Source organism: Megalops cyprinoides, chromosome 13 (assembly GCF_013368585.1).
Source record: "Megalops cyprinoides isolate fMegCyp1 chromosome 13, fMegCyp1.pri, whole genome shotgun sequence".
Lineage (NCBI taxonomy): Eukaryota > Metazoa > Chordata > Actinopteri > Elopiformes > Megalopidae > Megalops > Megalops cyprinoides.
The window spans coordinates 23,760,437-23,784,091 of record NC_050595.1 but is presented as its reverse complement, the minus strand read 5'-3'; the positions used below and the strand labels follow the sequence as shown (position 1 = coordinate 23,784,091).

The 23,655-nt window shown below is 46.5% G+C and overlaps 1 protein-coding gene across 1 annotated transcript in view; it reads right to left on the bottom strand.

The window, feature by feature from the left end:
- LOC118787742 (cell migration inducing hyaluronidase 1) overlaps window positions 1-23,655 on the bottom strand; it is a 70,617-nt gene that overhangs the window by 4,599 nt on the left and 42,363 nt on the right. Inside the window, exons 11-24 of the mRNA XM_036543378.1 lie at window positions 21,544-21,735; window positions 13,453-13,622; window positions 11,855-12,064; window positions 9,533-9,738; window positions 6,635-6,704; window positions 5,949-6,077; window positions 5,326-5,411; window positions 4,514-4,645; window positions 4,142-4,177; window positions 3,735-3,890; window positions 3,187-3,367; window positions 2,176-2,391; window positions 1,256-1,467; window positions 375-560 (exon numbers count right to left, since the gene is read on the bottom strand). Of these exons, the coding sequence (XP_036399271.1) occupies window positions 375-560; window positions 1,256-1,467; window positions 2,176-2,391; window positions 3,187-3,367; window positions 3,735-3,890; window positions 4,142-4,177; window positions 4,514-4,645; window positions 5,326-5,411; window positions 5,949-6,077; window positions 6,635-6,704; window positions 9,533-9,738; window positions 11,855-12,064; window positions 13,453-13,622; window positions 21,544-21,735 (2,182 nt within the window). The remainder of the gene's footprint in view (window positions 1-374; window positions 561-1,255; window positions 1,468-2,175; window positions 2,392-3,186; window positions 3,368-3,734; window positions 3,891-4,141; window positions 4,178-4,513; window positions 4,646-5,325; window positions 5,412-5,948; window positions 6,078-6,634; window positions 6,705-9,532; window positions 9,739-11,854; window positions 12,065-13,452; window positions 13,623-21,543; window positions 21,736-23,655) is intronic.

The following is a 23,655-nucleotide window of genomic DNA, read 5'->3' as shown; positions in this document are numbered from 1 at the left end:
CCACAGAATAATATCAGTGACAGGCAATGAAAAATTCTGGCCCCTTGAAAAAGATACATAATACATATTATCTACATGTAATTATGAGGTTTTTTTCCCCAATGAGATTCAAGTTATTTTTCTTCAGTTCTGTTAGCTGATGGCAGTGGCACTAATGCATTAGCAAAAGAACTAGTCCAGAACTAATTAGCCTCGGCCAGCTCCTGTAGTTTACAGTCATAATTCTCATTCCTCCAACAGGCCTTCCAGGGAAGGGGCGCTGAGCTCTGTGTCTCATTGCTTCTCACTTTTACATTTTCCAGCTCTGAGCTGCTGCTGTGGCCGTGCGTGTGCTCTGTGCTTCTAGTGACAGGACTGCGGGGGGTGCCCCATACCCAGTGTCCTCCTCCCAGTAGTAATAGCCCCGGGACAGGTGCGTGTGCTCCGTCTTCTCCCTCAGATGGGTCCTCAGGAACACCCCCGTCTTTCGGGTTTGCTTGGTGAGACGGTTGTGGACGTCTGAAATGATGGTGAAAGTCGTCCCTTTCGGATAGCAGAAGCCCACGTTGATCCAGTCGTTCCTGATGATAACATTGATTGGAGTTAGAAAAAAAACTCACACTGGGATTAAAAGGGCTGCACTAGAATGACAAAGAACATGACCACGCATGTTGTTCAGCTACCACTAGGTGGCACCAGAGTACAAAGTACAACTGAGGAACCCCCCCCCCCCCATCAGAAAAAAAAAATATATATATCAGGCATGGCTTGGATGTCTGCCTTATATCTTCCATGTAACACACTGTGAATGTCAAGCTGTAAATTAAATGGAGGTGTATTGTAAACCAAGGCTATAAAGCCCCCATTAAACCAGGAAGAAAGAGCTGACACCTCTGCCCCCTTTGACCCAACTTCGTCTAAAGCACGTCAGGTATATGCAGCGTGAGACGCAAGGAGTTTCATTGCTCGTGGGGCTCAGAAAATGTCAACTTGCATTTGCGCGCTGCATGTTATTATACTCTCAACGCTCACAGAGGGAGACAACTCAGGTCCTCCGCAATGGAGCTGACAGCAAGAACAGGGAAGTCAATGACACAGCCGAGACAAAGAGACAATGTGTCATCAGCGTTAAGAAACGCAGCATTAGCGTTTCCTTGGAACAGAGAATGGAACATCTGCCAAACACATACACCTTTTGTGCTCATAAATATACAGTGCTGTGGATTACAGAAAAGGTCCGAGTCACTCCCTCAGCTTTTGGCAGCGGTGGGCTCACTTGTTGAAGTTGATGAGCCACACAGTGACTTCAGCGGGGGCGGCCCGGTCCCAGTGTACGGTGTAGCCCTTGGACAGGGCGACCACCGGCTGGAACTGCTGGTAGTGGTTCCTCTTGCCCAACGCCCCCTCCAGGGTCAGAGGGTGCTCCGGGTACTCGTCCTTCACCATCCTCATGTTCAGGTTGGCCGGGTTGCGCGTCTGAATGTACACCTATGCATGCGTGAAGGCAGGTAAAAACAGGACCGCGAGTCAATGTTATTGAGCGAGAACTCAGTAACCTCCCAATAACACATCCATCAATTTTGATGCAAGGCCTCGCATTGCGAAATAGACCTCAGCTCTGCTGTTTTTTTTTTTTCCCCCCGCACTACTAGTTCACACTGGAAACAGAAACCAGCCAATTGGGTGGCGAGGGTGAGAATTTAATCAGTGTCAATCAAACTGATTCTCATTCTGCATCTATCCTGCCCCTCAGCACAGAGGAGAGGCTCATTTTCACCACCTCAGAATGTACCAAACTTAATAATTTAAGTTTCCAAAACTTTCATAATAATCTCAGCAACAGACTTTTTTTTCAGACTGAACCCCTCACACTTCGAGTAGCAATGCACCAACATCTTGAGTCGAACCACGGACTAACTTTACCTTGATGTGAGTGTTCCTGCACTGGCACCTATTACATTGCATATTACATTATTTATGTACTCAGGAGATGCCCATTTCCAGGGCTTACTCGGCCAACATTTTACATATTATGCATTTACTCAGCTGGATGTTGACTGAAGCAATGCTATAGCAGCAAAGGATCTGACCAACCCAGGATCTGAACCAGCCTGTCTGTCTACTTCACCAGCTCTTCACCATGCTGCCTTGCTGTCCTGTGATTGGGTGATGGTGGTGGCGGTGGGCGGTGCTCACCTGGGCATAGTGGCCGCTGCAGATGGCCGCCCGCCAGTCGGGCACGTCGATGCAGTCGGGGTGCCGCAGCAGCCAGTTGTCATCCTTTACCAGGAAGGCGCCGGGGTACTCGCTGACTGAGCCGTCCACGTCGTGGAAGATGGTCGTTTTGTCGCCGTCCATCTGCATCTTGCTGAACCAGGGCCCCGGCTCGCCGAAGAACACCCGGGAGGTGATCTGATTGGTTTGAGCAAGAGGGTGACGAGAGCGTCAGGACAGGCATGTCACCTCTGTCACGCTCCTCCCAGTGGCACCAGGGGGACACAGAGAGGGCAGGCAATTCCAGGAGACAATTTATAAGAGCACACAAACCACCCAGTTTTAAGAGCGCACAAGCAATTCCTTTGCTCTGCTCTCTGCACACGAGTCACACGACAGCTGCATCACTGCTGCTTTACCGCAAAACATCTTTCTCTTCTAAGAGATACAGGCTTAACCACAGAAAGCTGTTATGCCCTGGAGATCACAGTGGCATGTAGAATACTTATACTGATAGTTGCCTGAAGAAGACCTGACTGTAATGGAAACTGCTGCGCAGCACTTTGAGAGCAAGTAGCTGACCTGAAATTTGTTTTTCTATCAGTCTGTTTTCACCACTGTGGACATATTTATGGTTATTGTTAATTCAGTTATATATATATATTAACAAACAGACAGAAATCCATGACTAATTACCTTGGTAGCTCACTTCCTCACTCTATGTTTTGTATCACATTTTGCTACTTGTCAGCAAGCCTATGCCTCCTCACCATTTTGAATTTGCTGTATAAAACACTTAAAATGTATCAAGTAATGGCACATTTATATAGTTGGAAATGGAGAAGTAAACTTTTTACTAAACCACCTGACTTGAAATGCCTCTGGTATATTCTGACCAAATAGTACCGGGCAGCTGAAGAAATGCATACTCATGATGAAAGGATTGTTTTTGACACCAAAGGAGGCTGACAGGTGATATGCGACGTGACTTACGGGGACGTCTTCGAAGGTGATGTCGGTGACGTTGTTGTTGGGACAGCTCTGCCAGGTGTTGTTAAGTCGGAATCCGAAGGCGCTGGTATGGCGTCCGTTGAGGGCGATGTATTTGCGGAAAGTGCAGTTCTGCACGTTTATGGGCCCGTCATAGATCTGCACGCCTCGGATCGGAAAATTCCTACAGTGCAATATGGAGAGAATATAAATATCCCTCGCATCACAAAGTCCCATCAGTTCAGCTAATATAGCAGGACTAATGGTGTCTGGTAGCCAGACACGGACATCCTGACTGAGATTACATATTACACTACATATTTGCTGAGCAGACACCCTTCTCCAGGGCAACTTACATAGCCTACATTTTTACATATTATCCACTTCTACAGCTGGTTATGTACTGAAGTGATACACCTTAAGCACCACCTCAGGGGTACAGCAGGGAATGGAACCTGCAACCTCAAGGTGGCAAGCCCAACTCTGTAACCATTCTGCCATCAACTCTTTCACGCCACATTGCAAGAACCGTCCTGATTATGGGCACTCACACTCCTCTGGGCAGCGTTCGTCCATTCAGGTCTGGCCCGCCAGGCCCCCAGATCCGATTGTCTGGGACGGGCATCCCCCTGTTCTCGCTCTCCCCCACGAACAGGGAGTTTTTCACCTCCTGCCTGGAGCCGTCGTCGTCGGGGAAGGTGCCCCCGCTGCGCACAGGAAATATACCGTTTAGGGCCGCGCACAACAACATCCCCCCGCTGCGTGCTCCCTCGCCGCACGCCTAAATGACTTTCACACTTTTTCAAAGCTCCCATTTCCCACAGCATTTCAGGCGCCCTCCATATAAGGCATTTTCCAATCACAGCCGCAACGTATGGGGGTTTGCGGAGCATCCCCGTAAAAAAATATCACATCGGCTACCGCCCTTAGAAGTATGAAAGCTGATTAGCCTCCTTACCTTGCAAGGGTAAGGCCGATTCCGTTGTCAGCGAATCTGAGGGCGATAAAGATAGCGGTTAACACATGCAAAACGTTCTGCAGTTTACGATACGTTTCATTATTCCAGAAAGAGACCGTCTGAATGTTATGCACTGCGGGGCTTTGTGAGACGTGATAGATTCACAGCTAAAGAGTAAAGGTGTGATATCGTTTCCTGTACTGTAGCAAATCGATCCGCATTGGGAAGATGAAAAAAAAACAGCAAAAATGCAGGCAAGCGCTTAGATCTCAGGTGAGGCATGTGAGACGCATGTGATAATTGGAGAAGGAGGTGTGTGATGGAGGTGTGATGACGCGGGGGTCTTGGGGGCCCCCGCCACTCCGCACTCACTGGCAGTCGTCGAGCCACACGTCCCCTCCTCGCAGCCACGCCCCGTGGTCCTGGTTCTTGTAGGCCACGAAGTGGTGGATCTGGGCCGGGACCCTGGGTTTGAAGGGGTCGGAGTCCTGGTGCGGGCCGTACCTGGTCGCCAGGGTGAGACACAGGGACACGGGCGTCACCCCCCCAGCCCCCACGCGTTCCCGCACGGCCCCCGACATGTTCCTGCCGCCACGCCCAGAGCGTTCTTTCCCAATCCTGCTCCTGCAGAGCGCGCTGCTCCTCGCTCCGTCTGAGCTCCTGATTAACTGGGTTTGACTGAGCTGTTGATTGAGCGCTAGCCTGCATTTGACACCTGTGCGGAGTTATCTGCTTCAAGTGCTCGAAGACAGACACGTGTCAACGAAGGTGTGTAAAGCACTGCTCAGAGGATAAAAGTAAAGGCATTTCACCAACTTTCACCAGTCGTAGTCCTACAAATTATAACTGAACTGAATCACAAAAACAGTATTTTTTATCAAATGGGATGGGGCCGGCCTGAAAAAAAAATTGACCAACAAATTTAGGTATGCTACAAATATATTGAAAAAATACAAAATTTTCTTTCCATTCAATGACTGAAGGCAGGCTGCTCACAAGACGGTAAATACACTCTCGTATGTAATTAACAGCTTATTCAAACCCAATTAGCCAAGAGCTCAAAAACCTACACACAGAGACATGCTGTAGGCCCAGGAATACACAGGCACCATCCTAAATGGCTCCTTGACTACGGACTTTGACAAGCTGATGTAGATAAGAGTGAAGAAGATTCAAGAACACACCTGGCTCCCACAAGGGACAGGAAGGGTCTCTTATCCTTGACATTCGCTTCCGTTGTCTTCACTCCATTGTCAAGGATCATTCCAGCCTGGAGCATCACATCAACACAAAAGCCAAAACGCAAGCTGTAAGACTAAAGCAGTCAGACAAAGGAGTAACGGCATTGTTCGCGAGCTATTACACAGCCGAGCTCTTAGCTTACATGTTGCCGTCTTCTGCGGAATGAATAAAAGTGTTTTCTTGCTTGCGCCTGTTGTGTGCCAATCTGCTCTATACTTCTCTCACCGCAGGCAACGGCATAATGGTCGGCATTTTAGCCCAAGGCCACGTTATTTATCAGTCTTTCATTCCCGCCTTAAAGAATCAAGCTTGTTTGCGCTGCCATGGAAGAAGCCTCATGTTTTATTGACAGGGAACAACAGGATTGACATGAGCAAGAGTTATGTTTCAATTAGGACAGGACATTCGCAGTAGTGCAGTTCCTGCTACAGTGAGATAGAGAGGAAATGGGAAGGTGGTGAGCTCTCTATGTTCCATCATGATGCACTGCTGATGTCGTTTTATGTAGTGTGAGTGGAGGACGGCCTGGTTAGCTCGTGATTCACGCCCCGGGTCCCGCTCTCACCCTGTAGTTGGAGTGGGCGCGGTTGTTGAAGAAGCGTCCCATGGGGGTGTGCTCGGTGCGCCCGGCCGGGTACATGCCCTCCGAGGGCCCCGTGGGAACGTGGTGGAAAATGAACCAGAAGCCAGTCTCCTGTGGAACACATGGGTGGGGGAAGGGGGGCTGTGTTATTCGGCGGCAATGGGGGGTGCACAAAGATCCACGCTGATGATGCTAACAACAGAACATATACACACACAGGTGTGCACATGCACCTGCACACACACACACACAGGTAGATAAGCATACACACAGACACGCACACAGACAGGAAATGTACACACCCAGATATAGACTAAGACACACTCACAAAGACATGCACATCCACACACAGGAACACACAACAGGGGACACGGCAGTAAAACCGCCCACGGCTCATTGCACTCCTCGATGTGTTGGCAGGCTGGACTAGTGGGAATCCAACAGGCATGAACAGCCACATGACTGTCTGCACTCTTTTATTAATTTCGCTTTCTTCGGCTGGGGGTAAGGACGGGTGGAGACAAAAGGTGTTAGAGCACAGATTGGCAGCGGGGACTCTCACACCGGCGCCTGAGCTCCCCACACACAGACTGAGCGGGCCGCTAACGAGCCTCAGCAGGCTGCTCTCGGCTCCTGGAGGGAAGGAGATGGAGGAAGACCACACTCACCTCGGAGCCCGCAGCTGCGCAGTTGATGAGGTTGTTATTGGGGTTAGCCATCCAGAAGGTGGACGTGGCGCTGTGAAGAGACACAGAACCTGTTTGGTGATGCTCGACTCCCACACTTCATGCCCCCACCCCCCTTCCACTCACACACACTTTTCAATGTCCCACACTAACCGAGGGGGATGAGGCTTGGTGGAGAGAAACAGGTGGCATGACACATCAACCTGAGTGCATGAAAACATCCTCCCTCCTCAGAAACCATTACACTGCATTACATTACATTACATTATTGTCATTTAGCAGAAGGTCTTACACAGATTGACCTACAGTTCATCCATTTATACAGCTGGATATTTATTGAGGCGACTGTGGGTTAAGTACCTTGCCCAAGGATACAACAGCACTGCCCCAGCGCTGAATCCAACCAACAACCATTCAGTTATGAGAGCTGTGCAGCTTTTAGCTTTTAAAGGAGTCACATCTATGCAGCATTAATTACCAAGTCTGACTGCTGAAATATACTACCAGACAGAGCATAAACACCCTCTGCAAAGGTGATTTTTAATTTAATTTTTAACTTACATTAAGTAATGTGGAGACTTCTTGGATAAAAAATTATGACCAAACAGAGCCAGAAGCCTATGAAACTCAAGCACGATGGCAATCGATTGTGGGGACAGGCAGGCGGAACTCAGGGGGACCCAACAGAATGCATGGCCATTCACTGTCTCCACTTGACTGAGGAGAGGTTTTTACCATAATGGATGGAGTGGATACACCTGACGTGGTCCATATGGACATCCCCAGATGGGCATCCTTTTTTGGAGTGCCAGCAGGCCTGCTCTGCCATTCCATCTGCCTACACGAGGACTTCGCCGGGGGTTAGAGCCGTCTCCACCAGGAAATGGTTCGCCGGCTCGTTCGGTCGGTGTGTGAAATCATGCCGTGACCCAAGAGCAGCTCGTCGCAATCAAATGTCACTGTTCCGGTGTCGCTGTCGCTGGATGAAACCTCGTTTTTAATTGCGCTGCTTGAAATAATATCCAATTTTCCAAATGGATGTGGGGAGAAAATAAAAAAACATAAAGCCTACTGTATTACTGAATGAAATGCGGTCTGCCAAATGACCTGCAGTAAACCATTAAAAATACATCAGCCTGTGCTTGAGTGCTCCCACCAGGGATCAAGTTTTCTGGCAAAGAAGGATGATAGACTGTAGGCACAGTACACACTCAGTCCTCTGTCTGTATTTCTGCTCTGACTCTACAGTAGGTGCACACTCATACCTTTCTCTGTATTTCAGCTCTGAACCTACTGCTGGTACACACACCCACCTCTGCTCTTCCAGGGCTCAGTGATACCGTGACACTTAAAATATAGTAATGTTTTTTTCCGTAATGGGTCTTTCCTGCGAGGAGGCCCTCGTTGCTAAGTGCGTGAGGGGCACGCGCCCATGCAAATCTTGCGCTCGACGGCCCTTCCCCCAGCGCGGCGTTGTGCTCCGACATGCGGCGAGCGACAAACTCATTTCAGGCGCTCGCTCTGCGCGGCGGGATAAGCAGCTTTGTGATAATGAGTGACTGATGTCGCAGCCGGAGCCGCAATCACCGGAGCGCGTCTCTGACAGGGGAGACACGCCGGCAACCGTGACGGGTCCCACTTCACGGGCTGTTGGACCTCGAGGAGAGGTAGGGACGTCCAAAACAGGAACGCCGCACCTTTATCTGCGCATTACACACCTGGCGCTTTGTCATTACCGAATTTGAATGCCATTTTCTTTGAGCATTTGTCAACGAGCATGAGCGAGTTTGAAATGCAATTTTATCCTCGGGGCGGGGATGTGTGCAGGGGGGGCGGGCAGTTGCACGGGTGTATAAACACACTACGATGTATTTTACAGACAACATCTTCACTCTGCGTCTTGCTCAGAACAAAGGTAAGTAACTAAGTATAAACAGAACAAGAAGAAAATGAAGTACACTTTGTGATGTAAAAAATAACTCTGAATATCAAAACCTGTGAGACTCCAGCAGTGGCAGCAGCTCAGCTTTCATAACCAGAATTTTATTATCTCTGTCCCTAGACATGTGTAAATGTAATAAAATAAAAGGAAGAACACCAAATGACATCATTGTGTCTTGCTGTCTGCTGGCTGCCTTGTAAACATATTAGGTTCTTAAGACTATTAATTAATGACATTTTTCTCTTTGATCATGATCATAAATATATCTATTTTTGCCAGAAAATAAAACGCTAATTGCTGGGATATTTTAACAGGGAACATTTCACAGTCTGCACCAACACCAATTCACTGTCCTGCTACTCTCCCTAAAACAGAGGAAGGACGATTTCAGCAGAGAAACATCTTAGAAAAGCAAAGCGCTCAAGGTATTAAATGGATGATAATTATATCTAATCCCCTTAAAGTGTGATTGACCATATGCCCATTGGAGAGATTCTGCAAGATTTCCTGAGGCAGACTTGATCTAATTTCTTGTATACAAAACATGCTGCTTTTAGATCAGCACCAATTAAATGGCACTAGGAGTGAACGTAGGGACACAGGGCGGAGGGTGTATAGTGCATTCATTTGACTGAATGGCAACATCTTCTTCCCACCACCTCCTTACATTACAGGCTTTTAGCAGACGCTTATCCAGAGTGACTCACATAGGTTACATTTTTTTTTTCACAGGTTACTTATTTATACAGCTGGATGGTTACTGAAGCAATTCTGGGATAAGTACCTTGATGAAGGGCACAACAGCAGTTACCCAGCAGGGAATCGAACCGGCAACCTTTCGGTTATGAGTTTTGCTGCTTACCACTATGCACTGCCGCCCCCTCAACATGCCAAACCCCACCTGAGACGCAGGATAAAAGCGAGCGAGGCTCTCTCACCTGCAGTCCTGCCTGGGGTTGGCCACGTAGCCAGGGTAGGCGCCGTTGGTGATGTCTCTGCACATCTTGCTGTCCCTGTCGGAGGGCAGCAGCGTCCCAGCCTTCACCAGGAGGCCCAGGCAGTGGTCGAAGGTGTTGCGCTCCTCGGGTCCGTCCTCGGTGAAGAAGCAGTGGCCCAGGGCGTCGTAGCCCACCACGTCCTTTACCTGAAACAAACAAACAACAAACCCAGAGCTGCTTTCAGCACATGCCACACTCAAGCATCCAGGCACGTTCCCCTTGCCTGACTCTGTGACAAAAAATATATTTTTTAATTAATTTATTTAGCAGATCTCCTTACCCAGGGACACGTGCACAGTTTACAGTGAGCACATTATGATTTATACAGCTCAAGATTTCCTGAGAGATCTCAGGTAAGCACCAAAAGTGCCTGTGTCCTGTCTTGGATTTGAACCTATAGCCTCCTGTAAACACGGCCAGTGCCCTAACTATCTTGCTTGTGTTGATGATTGTGGTTTCAGCTGTAGTGCCCCCTCAAGTACAGTACGTTAAGTGCGAAGGCAGATCTGGTTTGGATAATTCATTCCCCGCACATCACAGTGGGGGAAGTCACCACGTCACGAAGCAAACGCACGCTCACGCTGTCTCCGGAGTCCTTTACAGATTTGTCTGAAGAGTTCTAAATTACCCCTCCGACTTCGTTAAGCACACAGAGGCGGCAGATGGCTGTGGGCCTGTGCGAGCACCACAAACCGCGGGAGCAACGCAGCGAACACGCCCGCGGCTCTCTCCTCGTGGCTACGTAGAAGGCATCCGTCTCCGGGCAGAGGCAGAGATTCACTCTCCCCATGAACTCTTCAACTCTCTCTTCTCTCTGTGCGGGAAGACCGCTATCAATGGTACCCCAGGCTTGTGTCGCACTGTGTTCAGACACACTGGGACGGATGAGTCTCGGTGCCTCCCGACGGCAGCCGAGGTGCCCTTTGCGATTAATTCAACGCCGGCTTTGAACCGCGTTGTAAGGCGTGCCGCTCGCAAAACACCCCGTTATCCTTGAGTGATGGGGATCTGACTCACCGATATGTTTGGTACATGAGGAGAGCGGCCGGGGCCCCTGTTGTCAGGGATACAAGAACAGTACGGTCTCGGGCTTGACAAAAATACCTCTTCATCGATAAAAAAAGACAGCAGTGTGAGACGTGTCATTTCTCATAATGCCAAAAAGTATAACCTCTGTTTTCTACTTTCTTGGTGTGTTCTTTGTTGTGAATATTTTATCATGTTTCATAGTGTGTCATATAGTTGAACAAGTAATTATTTTCTTTGTAATTAAGTTGCTAATTTCTTTTTCAATTTATTACTTTTTCCTAATATTAATCTTTAACTTATTTCTAACTTAATTCCTGGAATATATCTAGGTGCAAATAAAATTTGGCCTTTGGTCCATGTCTCATGAAATGTTCAATTTTAGAGACATCCACAATTTAATTAACCACACCACGAAGAACATTTTAAAAATTAATTGCATCTCTATGTGATGCAACCACTGCCAAATGCCAAAGACAGCTCTATTTTAGAAAAATCCCCAACTGAATTTTTCTTTTCCTGTTACCCTTATCACAGAAATCATCACAAAATTAATTATCGTTTATTGGACCAAAAAAAAAATCTTCATTTCAGTCAGGCCCTGACACAATCCAAACAACTTCATTTCTACCCAGGTACCACAGACAGTGTCGGCTGCGGCAGTGACAGGATATGAAAGGCGTGATGCGCTAGCTGTCCTGTCAGTCTGCCTGAGTCCTGTCACCTCTTCTGAGGCCTGTCAGTCTGCCTGAGCCCTGTCTCTTCTCCTCAGTCCCTGCTGCTTTTTCTCAACTGTTGCATCAGATAATCCCTGTCCCTTCTCCTCATCCCCCCGCCCCCCCCCCCCCCCCAATCCCTGTCATGCTCCTTTTTTCAAGCCACGCCCCTCATCCCGGTCATGCAACTTTAGTCCAGCTACGCCCCCTAATTCCTGTCATGCCGCTCATCCCTGTCACGTCCCTTTAGTCCTGTCACGCCTTGAGTCCTGAGATGTTCCCTCCTCCTTGTCTCTCCCTCTTATCTGTGTCCCTTCCCCTCATCCCTCCCACACTCATTTAGTCAAGCCATGCCTCTCATCCCAGTCACACCTATTTAGTCCACTTGCAGCCCCCCATCAATGCCATGCCCCTTCAGTCCAGCCACGCCCTCTCATCCCTACCACACCCCTTTAGTCCTGTCACTATCCCTCAGTCCCATTGTACCTCGTAGGCCCCGGCCCACAGCGCCCTCACTCACCAGGAGGCCGTTGGATCCGTGCACCGTCACGCAGCGGGAGAAGGTGTGGTGGATGGACAGGTCCTGCACGTAGGTGGGGGGGTCGTAGCCCCCTATCTCGTCCACGTCTCCGTTCATGTGGAAGTGCACGGGGTAGTGACCCATGGACTGCTGCCCCATGTGCATCAGCTCCATGCCCTGGAGGTGCACGGCCTTGAACCCACGCTCCACCTGGAGGCGGGACAGAGGAGTATTAGATTGTGGGCGCGTGTGTGTGTGTGTGTGTGTGCTCAGTACATTTTCACCCTTCCTCCTGCATTCATGGACAGTCCTTGAAATGCAGATTTATTTCATGATTTCATTTGGAGCCTCTGCGGACTGAGATTAGGATTTTACTTGTCAGGACATGTGAAATATATGGCATCCACTACATCACAGCTGGAGACAAGAATTCAAATAAAAATACATCATATGACATGATACACCCCTGGAGAGGCTGCAAACTGCTCTGTAATAGGCCTTTGGCTCCTTACATTTGCGGTTGCTTTCCTGTTTGTTTGTGAGGTCTACACTCTGACCAATATTCTATAAATCCCTAATTGTTTCAATATTTGGCAAAATGCGCAACGTTATAATTAAGGTTCATAGAATGCAATAATAAAAATGAATCTGTATTCACAGCATAGATGAAATTCCATTCCAAGTCTTTTCTTTAGAGTGTATGTGTTGATAAACAGACCACAAAACAGGCAATAAAACTGGAAGCCACCAGTGTAATTGGTACAAACAAGATTACTGTCATCTGCTCTCAATATATAAAATATAACGGGTATTAGCCAATCTTATCCTATCAAGTAATATTATCTCGCATATGGAATTTATTAAACCATACTGGATAAACTATTAAACTAAAAACCATTAAACTGCATATCAAGAACATCTAAAACATCAGATTTCAAAGCATGTCACATTTAATAACTGAATAATGACATATGTACAACAAGCAAGCGTCTGGAAAATGGACAAACTTGACGCCATCTCCACAAAGGGACAGTTGTTTACTTACTCACACATAAACATTCCTAAAATCATTATAATTATTCGGTTCTTGAACAACTCCCTCGTCCCCAACTCCCTTATGCACAGGACATGAAGTAAGGAGTAACTTTTGCCAAATTATTTACTACCGATGCAGCACGTTTTGTGGAACTATTTGCCGCACGCCGAGACATACTCTTCTTGCCAACAGGTTTGCCCTAAAACGACCTGTCAAAAAAAGCATAGCTGCTGAGTGTTATGGATCTCACAAAAACAGATTCCTGCATTTGTGCCAATAATTTTTGTTCTGCACCGTGAGCTCCGTAAGTGTTTCCAAGCAACTGCTACTGCTACCTAGTAGCTGTGCGCGTTACAAGAATAAATAATGATCGTTATTTTTTGTTTGTCAAGTGTGTGTGTATGTGCCACTTTTCAGCACACAGATATAGCCTGATTCAAACTCCTGCATGGGTGAGCTCTGCTGCTGTTGGAGAGATTCTCTCAGAGACGCCTGATTCAGACTGATAACCTTTCTCTTCAGTCAGTCCGGGTAAATCCACGTGCCCAAGGGGGACATGTACCTTTAGGTGCCCTCCGAAGGTGTCAAAGTCGAAGAACTTGCAGGCCTCGTTGCCGTAGCACCGGGACTCCATCTCTCCCCTGATGAGGATGTTCCTGGTCAGCAAGCCCACTTCCGCCCTCATGTCCACCCCGTCCACCTCCTCTCCCATATGGATGTAAGCTGGCTTCCCTGCAAGACATCGCACGCACACTGTCAACTTTTCACAGTCAACCTTTTAGTCAAGTCTTTTCTGGGCTATTTTCTTCCGGTCACTGTACCTCAGAAGACTGCGAGGACCGGTGGCTTTCAGCCTTTTAAATGCCACTGCACATCTCAACAGAACAACAAACGTCCTGTTTTCTCAAACCAAACTGTCCTTCCACAGAGGCTGTTTGAGCACAAAACACATTATGAACAACAGACTTCACACGCTAAATACCAAAATACTAATGTTACTGCGCTGCATTCGGAGATTACAGAGACAAGAGGCCAGGACATATGCACCCTCTTTACCTCATGCACTCCCAGCAGATCAGCATTGCTCTTAGACAACGCACTTTAGGGCTTTTAAACTGGGATATTTTTAAGGCAAGCTTTCCGGGCCGGCCTTTGTTGGTCACCACCCGCTTTTAGGGTGCTCCCCTGCAGTTGGGCAGGCACTAAGTGACCCAAATACGAGCAGAAATGGAAATGGGTCCATGGGTCAGATATTGACTAATGACTCACAGGAGGCACAATGTGTGCCTTTCCCACCACGTTGTGGGGCACAGATGACTGCTCCTGGACACTAAGAGAGTTGTGCAACGAGGGTAAGTTGGTGTTTCCTACAGATGAAAGTATTCTTTTTATTTCTTTCTGACTTATTCACTTTTTACCACATACCAATTGCAGCTCAGACCAATAGAATTACCACTGCTTGATAAGTGAAGAGTACCACAAGGCCACTGAATGTAGGTCAGCTCTCCTGACCTGCATACCCTCTGATACTGCAGAGCCTTTGTGAGGGGAAGTGCTTCGGGACTTTCCCTGGACGCCCCGGTTTCTCTTTCAATTATTCTAATTGGCTGCCTTAAGGCCAATTTCTTTATTACGCAGATGCCTCATTGCCTCTCGCAGTGCTTACAGTACCTGTAATGAAACAGATCAGGCAGCAGAAAGATTGGTACTGTCACAGGTTGAGAGCAGCAATACAGCTCCCGGAGGAAAATGATGAGCTCTCTGTTTCAATGTCCTTTCAATAACCGAGGTGAAAAAAATCGCCAAACATTGCATTCTTGCTTTTTGGATGGCACAGTGAAGTCATAACTACGGGCCGAAGGCAACAAGCAGCAACTGGCCCCCCATTCCTGTCCAGACAATGAACGGCTGGATTGCAGATTGGATCCCTGGCGCGGGCGCCTGACAGACAGACACCTCAGCGTTTTCAAGAAACGAGTCCCCGAGCTTCAGCCGGTCGCCGATGGCAGGGGCCGGGGCCCGGCAAGCTGGAGATAATTATGGCCGCGTTCATCCGAAGTGGCAGCTCCTTCATGATCACCGATTCAAAAGTAATGCTGCTCATTCCACTCGCTCTCGCGAGGGACTGTCATTTAGGGCCAGAGTGTCCAGAGGGGCCACAGTTTAGACACAGCAGAACGGCAGATACATAATCGGATCCGAGGAAGCCGAGTCAGGAATGTTTCAGAACCTAATTGCTCGCTGTGGCGGAAACATTACCTCGAAGGGTCGCTGTATCTGCCCGGCTTAAAAAAAAAAACTTTCTGGTTAATTAACGAAAACTCCAGCATGTGGGTCTTATTAATCCTACATATTTCAATTATTTACAGAGGTAGACATGCCCCAACTAAGCCGAGAATCATTAAACGGAATAAAGAGACGAAGTGACAGGTGACGTGCCGTGCACCCTCACCATCCCTAAAGCTTCATTAGAAGTGACAAAGCAATGAGCGGGACTTGGAGGGGAGCGTTTCAGCTCTGACACCGCAGGCTGTGGAGACGTCACTTTGGATTAGGGCTATATTTAGAGCTGTCTTGGCTCCGCCGGCAAAACGCATTACCTGAGCGACGTGTGAAGCACAACACGCCAACTACATGCCACTTCAGCACCTCACCGCAGTGGCTTCACCCACCCCCCCACCCCCCAACACAGGGCTCATTTACAACCCAGCTGAAGCCTGACAACACACATGTGCACCCTGTGTGACATACAAAACACATACCTGCACATACATATGCTCCCCATCCTGCCATCAAAGGCTGACAAAACGCACATGCATGTGCCCCTTATTATTAAAATCTGTCATCTCATACCTGTGCTCTTCATTCTAGGTCAATTGTGAGAACACATACCAGCACATACTGACCACATACACACACTGTAGATGTGCTCCCTATTATAGTGTATGCACAGGTATGCCAACGCATACCGTACACGCACACGCTCCTGAATCTGCTGTCAAAACTGACACCACATACATGTGCACACATGCGTTGCTGAATCTACTGTCAAAAACTGACAGCATATGCACTACCTACATATTCTTGTGCTCTTTGTTCTGCAGTCAAAGCTAACAGCATATACATATACACATGCTCCTTATTCTGTAGTACCAGCAAACATAAAACATAAGGTACAAAAATGCAGTATCAAACAATGACAACACACATGCACAATATTTATTTGTGAAAATGAATACTTTTGTGTTACAAATTGCAGACTTTTGGGACAGTAAAATAAATTTCTGATGTATATCTTTGCTCCATCTAATGATTCTTCCACCTATCCATAGTATCTACTTGGTACATATTAATATTCACTGAACCAACCAGCCAGGGAGACCTCTCAGAGGCCATCAGACATAGCCTATACAGCCACTGGCAGTCTCACACACACACATACACACGCACACACACGCACACACACACACACACACACACACACACAGGATCGAAGTGGCTCTTCTCCTCATCAGTCGCCCAATGTGGGGTGAGACCCTCCATCAGCATATCTCCACTTCCTCCCAGAGCCCATTAGAAACACCACACTGCAATCGCTTCTGACACGCCTCGCCTCAGGGGAGACTTGGGAACGACATGATGATCCTCCATTTTAAGAAGCGACTAGAAGCAAACTTTTTTTTTTTTGCTTAGGCACAAACAGGTTAATACAAATAAGATGTAATAAACAAGACTCACACGTTACCTTTTCCCATAAGTCTTTGAGGCATAGATAGTGATGGTAGCTCAGCCACAGCCGAGCACCTGCTCATCAACAGACACTTTGACCCCCGTGAAGTGTAAGAGGCAGGGTCCTGCTGCACTGCACCAGCCTATGAGCCTTTGCTCTCTGCTTGAACAAGATTCCTTATTATGCTTCACAATGCGGCAGAAGAACAACTCCCTGAACATAACACAGTGTGAAGTCAAACCTAACATGTATTGTGAGGAAGAAAATGCCTCTCTCTTTCTGCCGGGGGGGCCTGTCTTTCCCCGCACTTCATTCACTCAGACCACAGACTTGTAACTGACCGATGAGACTGTGCCAGGGGTCCAACGCTCGCCTTTTTCCCCCCTCAGATTCAATTATTGGAATGTTTTAACACGCCGCTTTACAGGTGACATCATGTTACCGGTGGTGAGGGATGCACAAGGCATGGGCCTGTTGTTCTTGTATGCACGCACGTCTGACCCTCTGTCAGAGTGCTTCACAGCACGCTAATGAGACTCCGCACAGGTACAGAACAACCTCAGTAACAACTGCAGCAACAAAGAGCCCCCACATATAACCAAAGGCGATTCCGCGACTCCAGCGCAGCGCTCTCAACAGCCAAGGGTTCCTTAATTGGGAATCACTGCAGGCGAGGGATAGATGCGATTGCATCTCTACAAACAAGAATGAGTGCAGAAGGCACCGATTAATGTGATGAATTATGGTTGAGAAGAATTAAAGGAAGACAGAGCTGTCTGCTCCCGAAATAGACTAAACCTCAACCAAGTGGAAAAATGTCACATGGAATTACTGGTAACTTTTAAAGCAAGAGGGGCGCATGGAGACTAAAAGATAAGAGCTGACTAAGAGCCACAGCCGCAAAAAAACAAAGGCAGAAATTTCACTTACACACTTTATTATGAGGGCTGTTTAAAATGCTTAGAAAATGGCTAATGATTACTGCCAATCAATTAAAAATGACCTTGAAACCTTATTATCTGTTTACTGCCTGCTAAATGTGTATGCTACTGAAAAACAAGATATTACATAAATCACAGCACACCTCTAAACTTGGAATTTTCATTATGAGATGGTCATTGATATGTGGAAAGATCTATCCATCTATATGAAAAGTACAGACCAGTAACTACGACTAGCAGTACCAATTTAGTTCATCAAGTCCCACTGAAACATCGGTGGAATCTCGCAGGTCCCAATTTAATTGCACTGATGTAGTGCAGAGCTAAAAGAATTACTGAAAATATAAAAGTAAATCAATATAAAATTGTCCCTAACTGTATAACTATATAATTAACGTAATACAGAAAAAAATGAGGTTGAGAACAGGGTATGTACTTGTTTACTTCAGTTTAGGTGGTGAGAAGAACTGTGGTCAACCACTGTGTAAACTCACAAGAATGCATAATGGATAGGCATGGATATTATCTGGAGGAGAACATGTCAATGCACAAGGCACGAGAGTCTTATAACTGAAACACTTTTCAGAAGCCTCTGCAACCTTGCCCACTGACCTTGTGACATGAAATCCGATCGGGTTCAGGGGAGCAGCAAGGACAACATTTGTGCCATCAAAAACCATGAGTAATAGGCCATGTTAGTGACAAACGACCGCTTCTGTGACAGAACCACAAAACCACAGAATTACAACCAGGGAAAATGATGCCCCTTTGACAATTACATTGGTAGGGCATTAAAAAGCCAGTCATGCTTAATTAATAAGTTGTAACATATTCATTGCCTGTTTTGTAACAGTATAATCAGGCCCTTAAAACACAGTGTGATCAGAATTTCAAACAAGCTCATTGGCTTTGGCACAGTGCTATTCGGCTCAGGAAAAAAAAAAAAAAAAAAACAAAGCCTGCACAAAATTGGTGACTTGCGGTCGTTCAGAGTTTGTCCAATGGGGAACACTTCTTCCAACAGTCATGGAACAGGGCTCGGGGGAGGCTTTGAGTGACAGAGCAAATTGCATTCTTCTTTTTAACAGAAGAACATCCAACCCCATTTCCCCTTCCTTTGGGCCCTCATCTCTTGACAGGCACAGAGGGGGATTTTCCATTAGCTGGAGTAGGATCCAGCCGCCAAGACAAATCTTGAAGTCTAAGAGTGTCGCTGCCACCTTTAATTACTTTAGCTAATTATGGATTTCTTTTTGCTTTTGCACCTTGGTGATGCCTGTCTCTGATGATGCCAGATGCCAGAAATTCAAAAAATGAACCTGTTATCCCTGATGTGGTTTCTTGGCAGTTTGTTTTAAAAAGGATACATAATGTATGTGGAGCCCTTCAGGAAAAGAAGCATTTTTTAACAACTACAGACAAGACATGATGAAACAAAATCACATTATGTACACTATATTGTATAGAAGGAGCAGTGCTCAGCCAGTGATCATCATTGTTTTCTATGACAGCTTTCCAATGAGCACAGGGGTCCAGGAAATAGAATTAAATAAATCTGTACGAGTGCTGAAACTTCTTGAAGAATTCACCACAGCTGCACCAACAAGTTGGATTACCACTTACTAATCAGAGTGAATCCCTTCTAAGACTCCTTGATGAGGAGCCAATAACACTGACGGCCAATGGGAATGCTCTTTGCGATGTTACTCGAATATTAGCATCGCAAAAGTCTCCGCCGGCAATTCCTGGTGGGAGTCTCCACCACTAAACATTCAGCTGTCTCCTTTTCAGAGGGGAACAAAGCAATTTGGAGCAAGAGATTGACAGCAAAAAACAAAAACAACGAAAATGCGCCGGGAGTTGGGGGGAAATTGTTCGATAAATATTCAAAACAAAGGAGTCTGTCACCAGCACTCACGACTAAAGATGTCGATGCGCCATCAGAGAGGGGGAGAGTTCAGACGGCGAAAAAACAAGCACCGGGATGAAAGCTGAGTACATAACGTTCTTCCGCCGAGAGCCAGCTTCACAGAAGCGCCAAAGGGATGCAACAGCATACTTCTGTAGGTCTGCGTTCTTCATCTGCAACAGGTAAACCGAGAGCTGGGTTTGCCAGCCAAAGGCCTGGAGGTACAGCAATTAAGTTTATCATGCCAGAATGGTCCTGTCATTATGACGAATGTTTTTTGAGTGACAGCAGACACGTGTTTGTTTTTTGCGTTTGCTTAACCTTTAGAAATTTGAGGAATTATAATCCCCTTTCAAAACAAATCACAGAGCCTGATCTGCTTTCACTGAGGCGGAACGCTCACCTTGCGACACATATTCATATGTGACTTCTCTAAAAGGCAGCTCTCAGCCATGTGATAAACAATTACAGCTGTCTCCCTGCTGCCTGCATGCGTTTGTCCAAGGCGAATACTCCGCGTCTCTGCAAAATCCACGTCAATATCTTTCCGTCACTGCGTGACTCAAAAGTAAATAACCCGTGTCTGGAGGAGCACTCTGTTCACTGTGGTTAAAACAAAAGTATGAAAAACTAACCATGATAGTGCTGGCCACTGCATCAGCCATAAAAAGAGCAGAAAGCAATTTAACAAAAATAATGAATTATTTAGCAAATAATTTGTTCTAAAAATTCAAGCCGGAAACCCAGCACTGACACAAACAACTTAGACACAAACATAGAACTACTAACTGCCCTCTGAGCGTCCACACCCCTGTATCAGTGCCGGGTCTCTGCTCAAGTTTTAAAAGGAATTATTTGAGGCATTTTTTGTAAAGTGCTCCTTCTGTGTTTTTACAGGCAGTGCATCAGACAGCTCTGTCACACTAGCCCTCAGAAGATGCAGTGGAGCAGTGAGAGCTTGAGGTCCCAGTCCAGGCTTTTGCCCTCCTGTGCCCACGCACCCCCCTCCCCCCAGACACGACTGCTGAATTTCCAGACCTTGTGAAAGCCCTGGAGACCGCAGTCTGCCCTGACGTTGCTGTGCTCCCTCACTTTCTCCAACGACTAAAATAAGCGTGTCAATGAAATGCACTCAACAGCAGAGATGGAAAAGTAAACAACTTCCTTTTAAACCCCGACCAAACAAGGGAACCTGCTAATATAATGCCGGCTCTGGAAAACCCGAAGATGTCTTCTGCGTGTCGTGGGGAAACATCCTGCTTTTGGCTCCATTCACAAAGCACATTGCAGGATTAATTGGAATGCTGCGTTCCCGTTAAAGTGACTGTCTGAGAAAACAAGGCTAAACAGAAACACTGGGTAAGGTCCTTACACAACCCTGTGACAGTATCAATTACGTGTTCCCAAAAAAATCATTTCAAGGCGAGGCTACACTTCACAAATAAGCACACTTGTCTTCTCATTTCACTTGAAACGCATTCTAAAAGGGTGAGACGTTTTCTAAACAAGTGGAGAATGCATTAAAAAAGCCAAAAATACAAATGTCCAAACATTTTGAGGTCAAGTTCAGCTGCAACAGATTTTTAAGTTGGAAAGAGATGAAATATTTACACGAACTTGGCTTTCGTTGTCTTTTCCTTTCTCCCTCCCAGTCTAGTTATTACTTCCAGTGCATATTTTAAGAGTGGTCTTCACCAGAAATCATGTGGAAACAGCCCAAGGGGCAAATTGTCAATAAATTAGACACACAGGTGCTCAGATAACACCTAAAAATATCAAAAACTAAATGTTTCTCATGAGAAAAAGCCCTTCTCATGAATACCCATTCTGTAAATTGTAAAAGCCAGAATTGTCAGTTTCCACACTCAACTGACATTCACCACTTTGTCAAATAAAGCTACCCATAGTTTATCACCGTAGCCTCTGCCTGTATTGCAAACACTCACAAATAATATTGCATATGACTACATGGGCAAAACTGCTTTTTTGTGTGTTGTCAATAAAACATCACTGAATTGCACTGGACTGAATTGCAAAAGGAATAAAGAAAGGGAGAATGTGGCTGGCTCTGACCTTGAACTTTGACCTGGTTTGGCATGCAGGCGGGACAGGGCAGGATCTGGAACTCCTCGGCCTGGTACATGGAGTAGTCAGTGCTGGCCACCACCACGGTGTCCCCGGGCTGCCAGCTGCTGCTGTCGTCGTCCAGCTCCAGGACGGTGCTGTTGGAGTGGGTGTCGATGGTGATGGACGCCTGGGGCCTCACTGCAGTCAGACACGACAAACACAGCCGCTCAGAACAACATCGCGCTCAATCTGTGGCCTCTCGCACTTCACCGACTCGCATACACGCACGCACCTGCGGTCTCTTTTAACGCGCTGCCAAAGGGGCTTACACACTTACAGCACTGACTCGGTGGGAAAGCAAATGTGTGTTGACTAAGGTGTTAGCTATGTTGACCCAGTCTCATGTCTGACTGAGTCTGGAATACCAGTTAAGAATAGCAAGCTGCATCAGACAGTAGTCGCTAACAGCATATTGCCAGCTTGCATGTTATCATTTGCTGTTACCAACGGTTTTATCATCTTTATCATAGAGCGCACACTGTCACAGCTGTTTACAAAACATATAGCTGTGCCCAGTTGTGTTTGATCATAAAAATGATTCTGTCACTCTTAATTCCTCCAATGCCACTACCCAACTAAATAATAGCTACAGTCTAGTCATGCTATAAACTGACATTAAAATAAATAATATAACCAGCAGCACAACAAAAGATATGATTAACAGTAAAATGTTTTGTTGAATGAGGCCAGATATTTAGCAACTAAAAAAAGAGACCAACAGAAAAAGCAATACCAGAATCTGGTCACAGTTAGTCACAGAGTTCTACCAGCCCAGTACGTAGTCATGTACACCCATAAACCCATTGTTAGCTTTCCCACAAGCCTTACACAGAAGACAGAGAGTTTCTGCCCAGGAGAAATCTCCATGTACTAAGTATGCCAACAATAATCATTTACAAATCTGGGACGTGACACAGGGGGGAAAACTGAGATTGGAACAACAACACTTAAGACATGTGCCTTTAATGTACTTGTACACTTGTATTTGAGTACTTCATCCACAAACAGATTGTGCTTAAAACAATCTCTACACAGAACATGTTTTCCTGACATCCCCAAGATAATTTTAATTGGATACCTTGCCCTTGGTAACCTCTAACCCCTGGATTACCTTTGCTCCCATTGGCAGAGAAACTTGGATTGAAACATGACTTCCTTCACATGACCATCCAGTGGTAACTCACCCAGTTGCTGCAGTGGAGGTGTGATTGGAGGGTTACCAAGTATGGAGGCGATGGGAAAAATAAATGCTGTTTGTCACGCAAATTTGAGTCTTTTTCTAACATCTATAAGGAAACCCTGTAGGCAACAGTTGGGCACTGATTTATCCAAAGTTTACTAGCTCAAAATCCTCCATCTTCCCTGGCTTGCAGGGAGGGGAAAGAGAAGAACTTTTCAGGACAGCAGCATAAGAACAGATTCTTCACAGAGAATTGTCACAAAACGCAGGGAGTCTAACAGAAACCCAGGGGGGGCACTTCTTGTGGTGCGTTGAAAAGCACAGGGCAAAATGGGCAGTGAAATGGTTGAGGGTTACGTCAGGTCACTTTCCCGCCTGACAGATTCCCACCGTGCGATAGTTCCCGAGGTGACTGAAAAGTCAGTGAAAACCTCAGGGGGTCTCGTGTGAGAAGAGCTGAAGGGACAGAAAGTATCGACAGAAGGACAGGGTGTAATTCCATGGGAATTTTATAGTCAGGAAAATAAAATAAGGAAGGGTAACATGCAGATTTCATTACGGCGTTAGGGTTGAGTCCCATCTGCTCTCCGTGAGACAGTTTAGAAGAGGAGGTGCCACAAGTTACCCACGAAGCCCAAACTCACCATAGTCATTTGTTTCCTTTAAAGCATGCAAACCATATAAAAACAACTATGTGCACACTTATATTTGTCTTTTTCAATCAGATAAATTATTTCAATCAAAGGATAAAGTGATACATGCAACATTCAAATAATCTTAGACAATTTCCCAACCATATCAACAAGACATGATTGTATGATGAGAGATCTGAATGCTATTCTCAGCCACCTCATATTGCAGCCTTTATCCTCCTAACA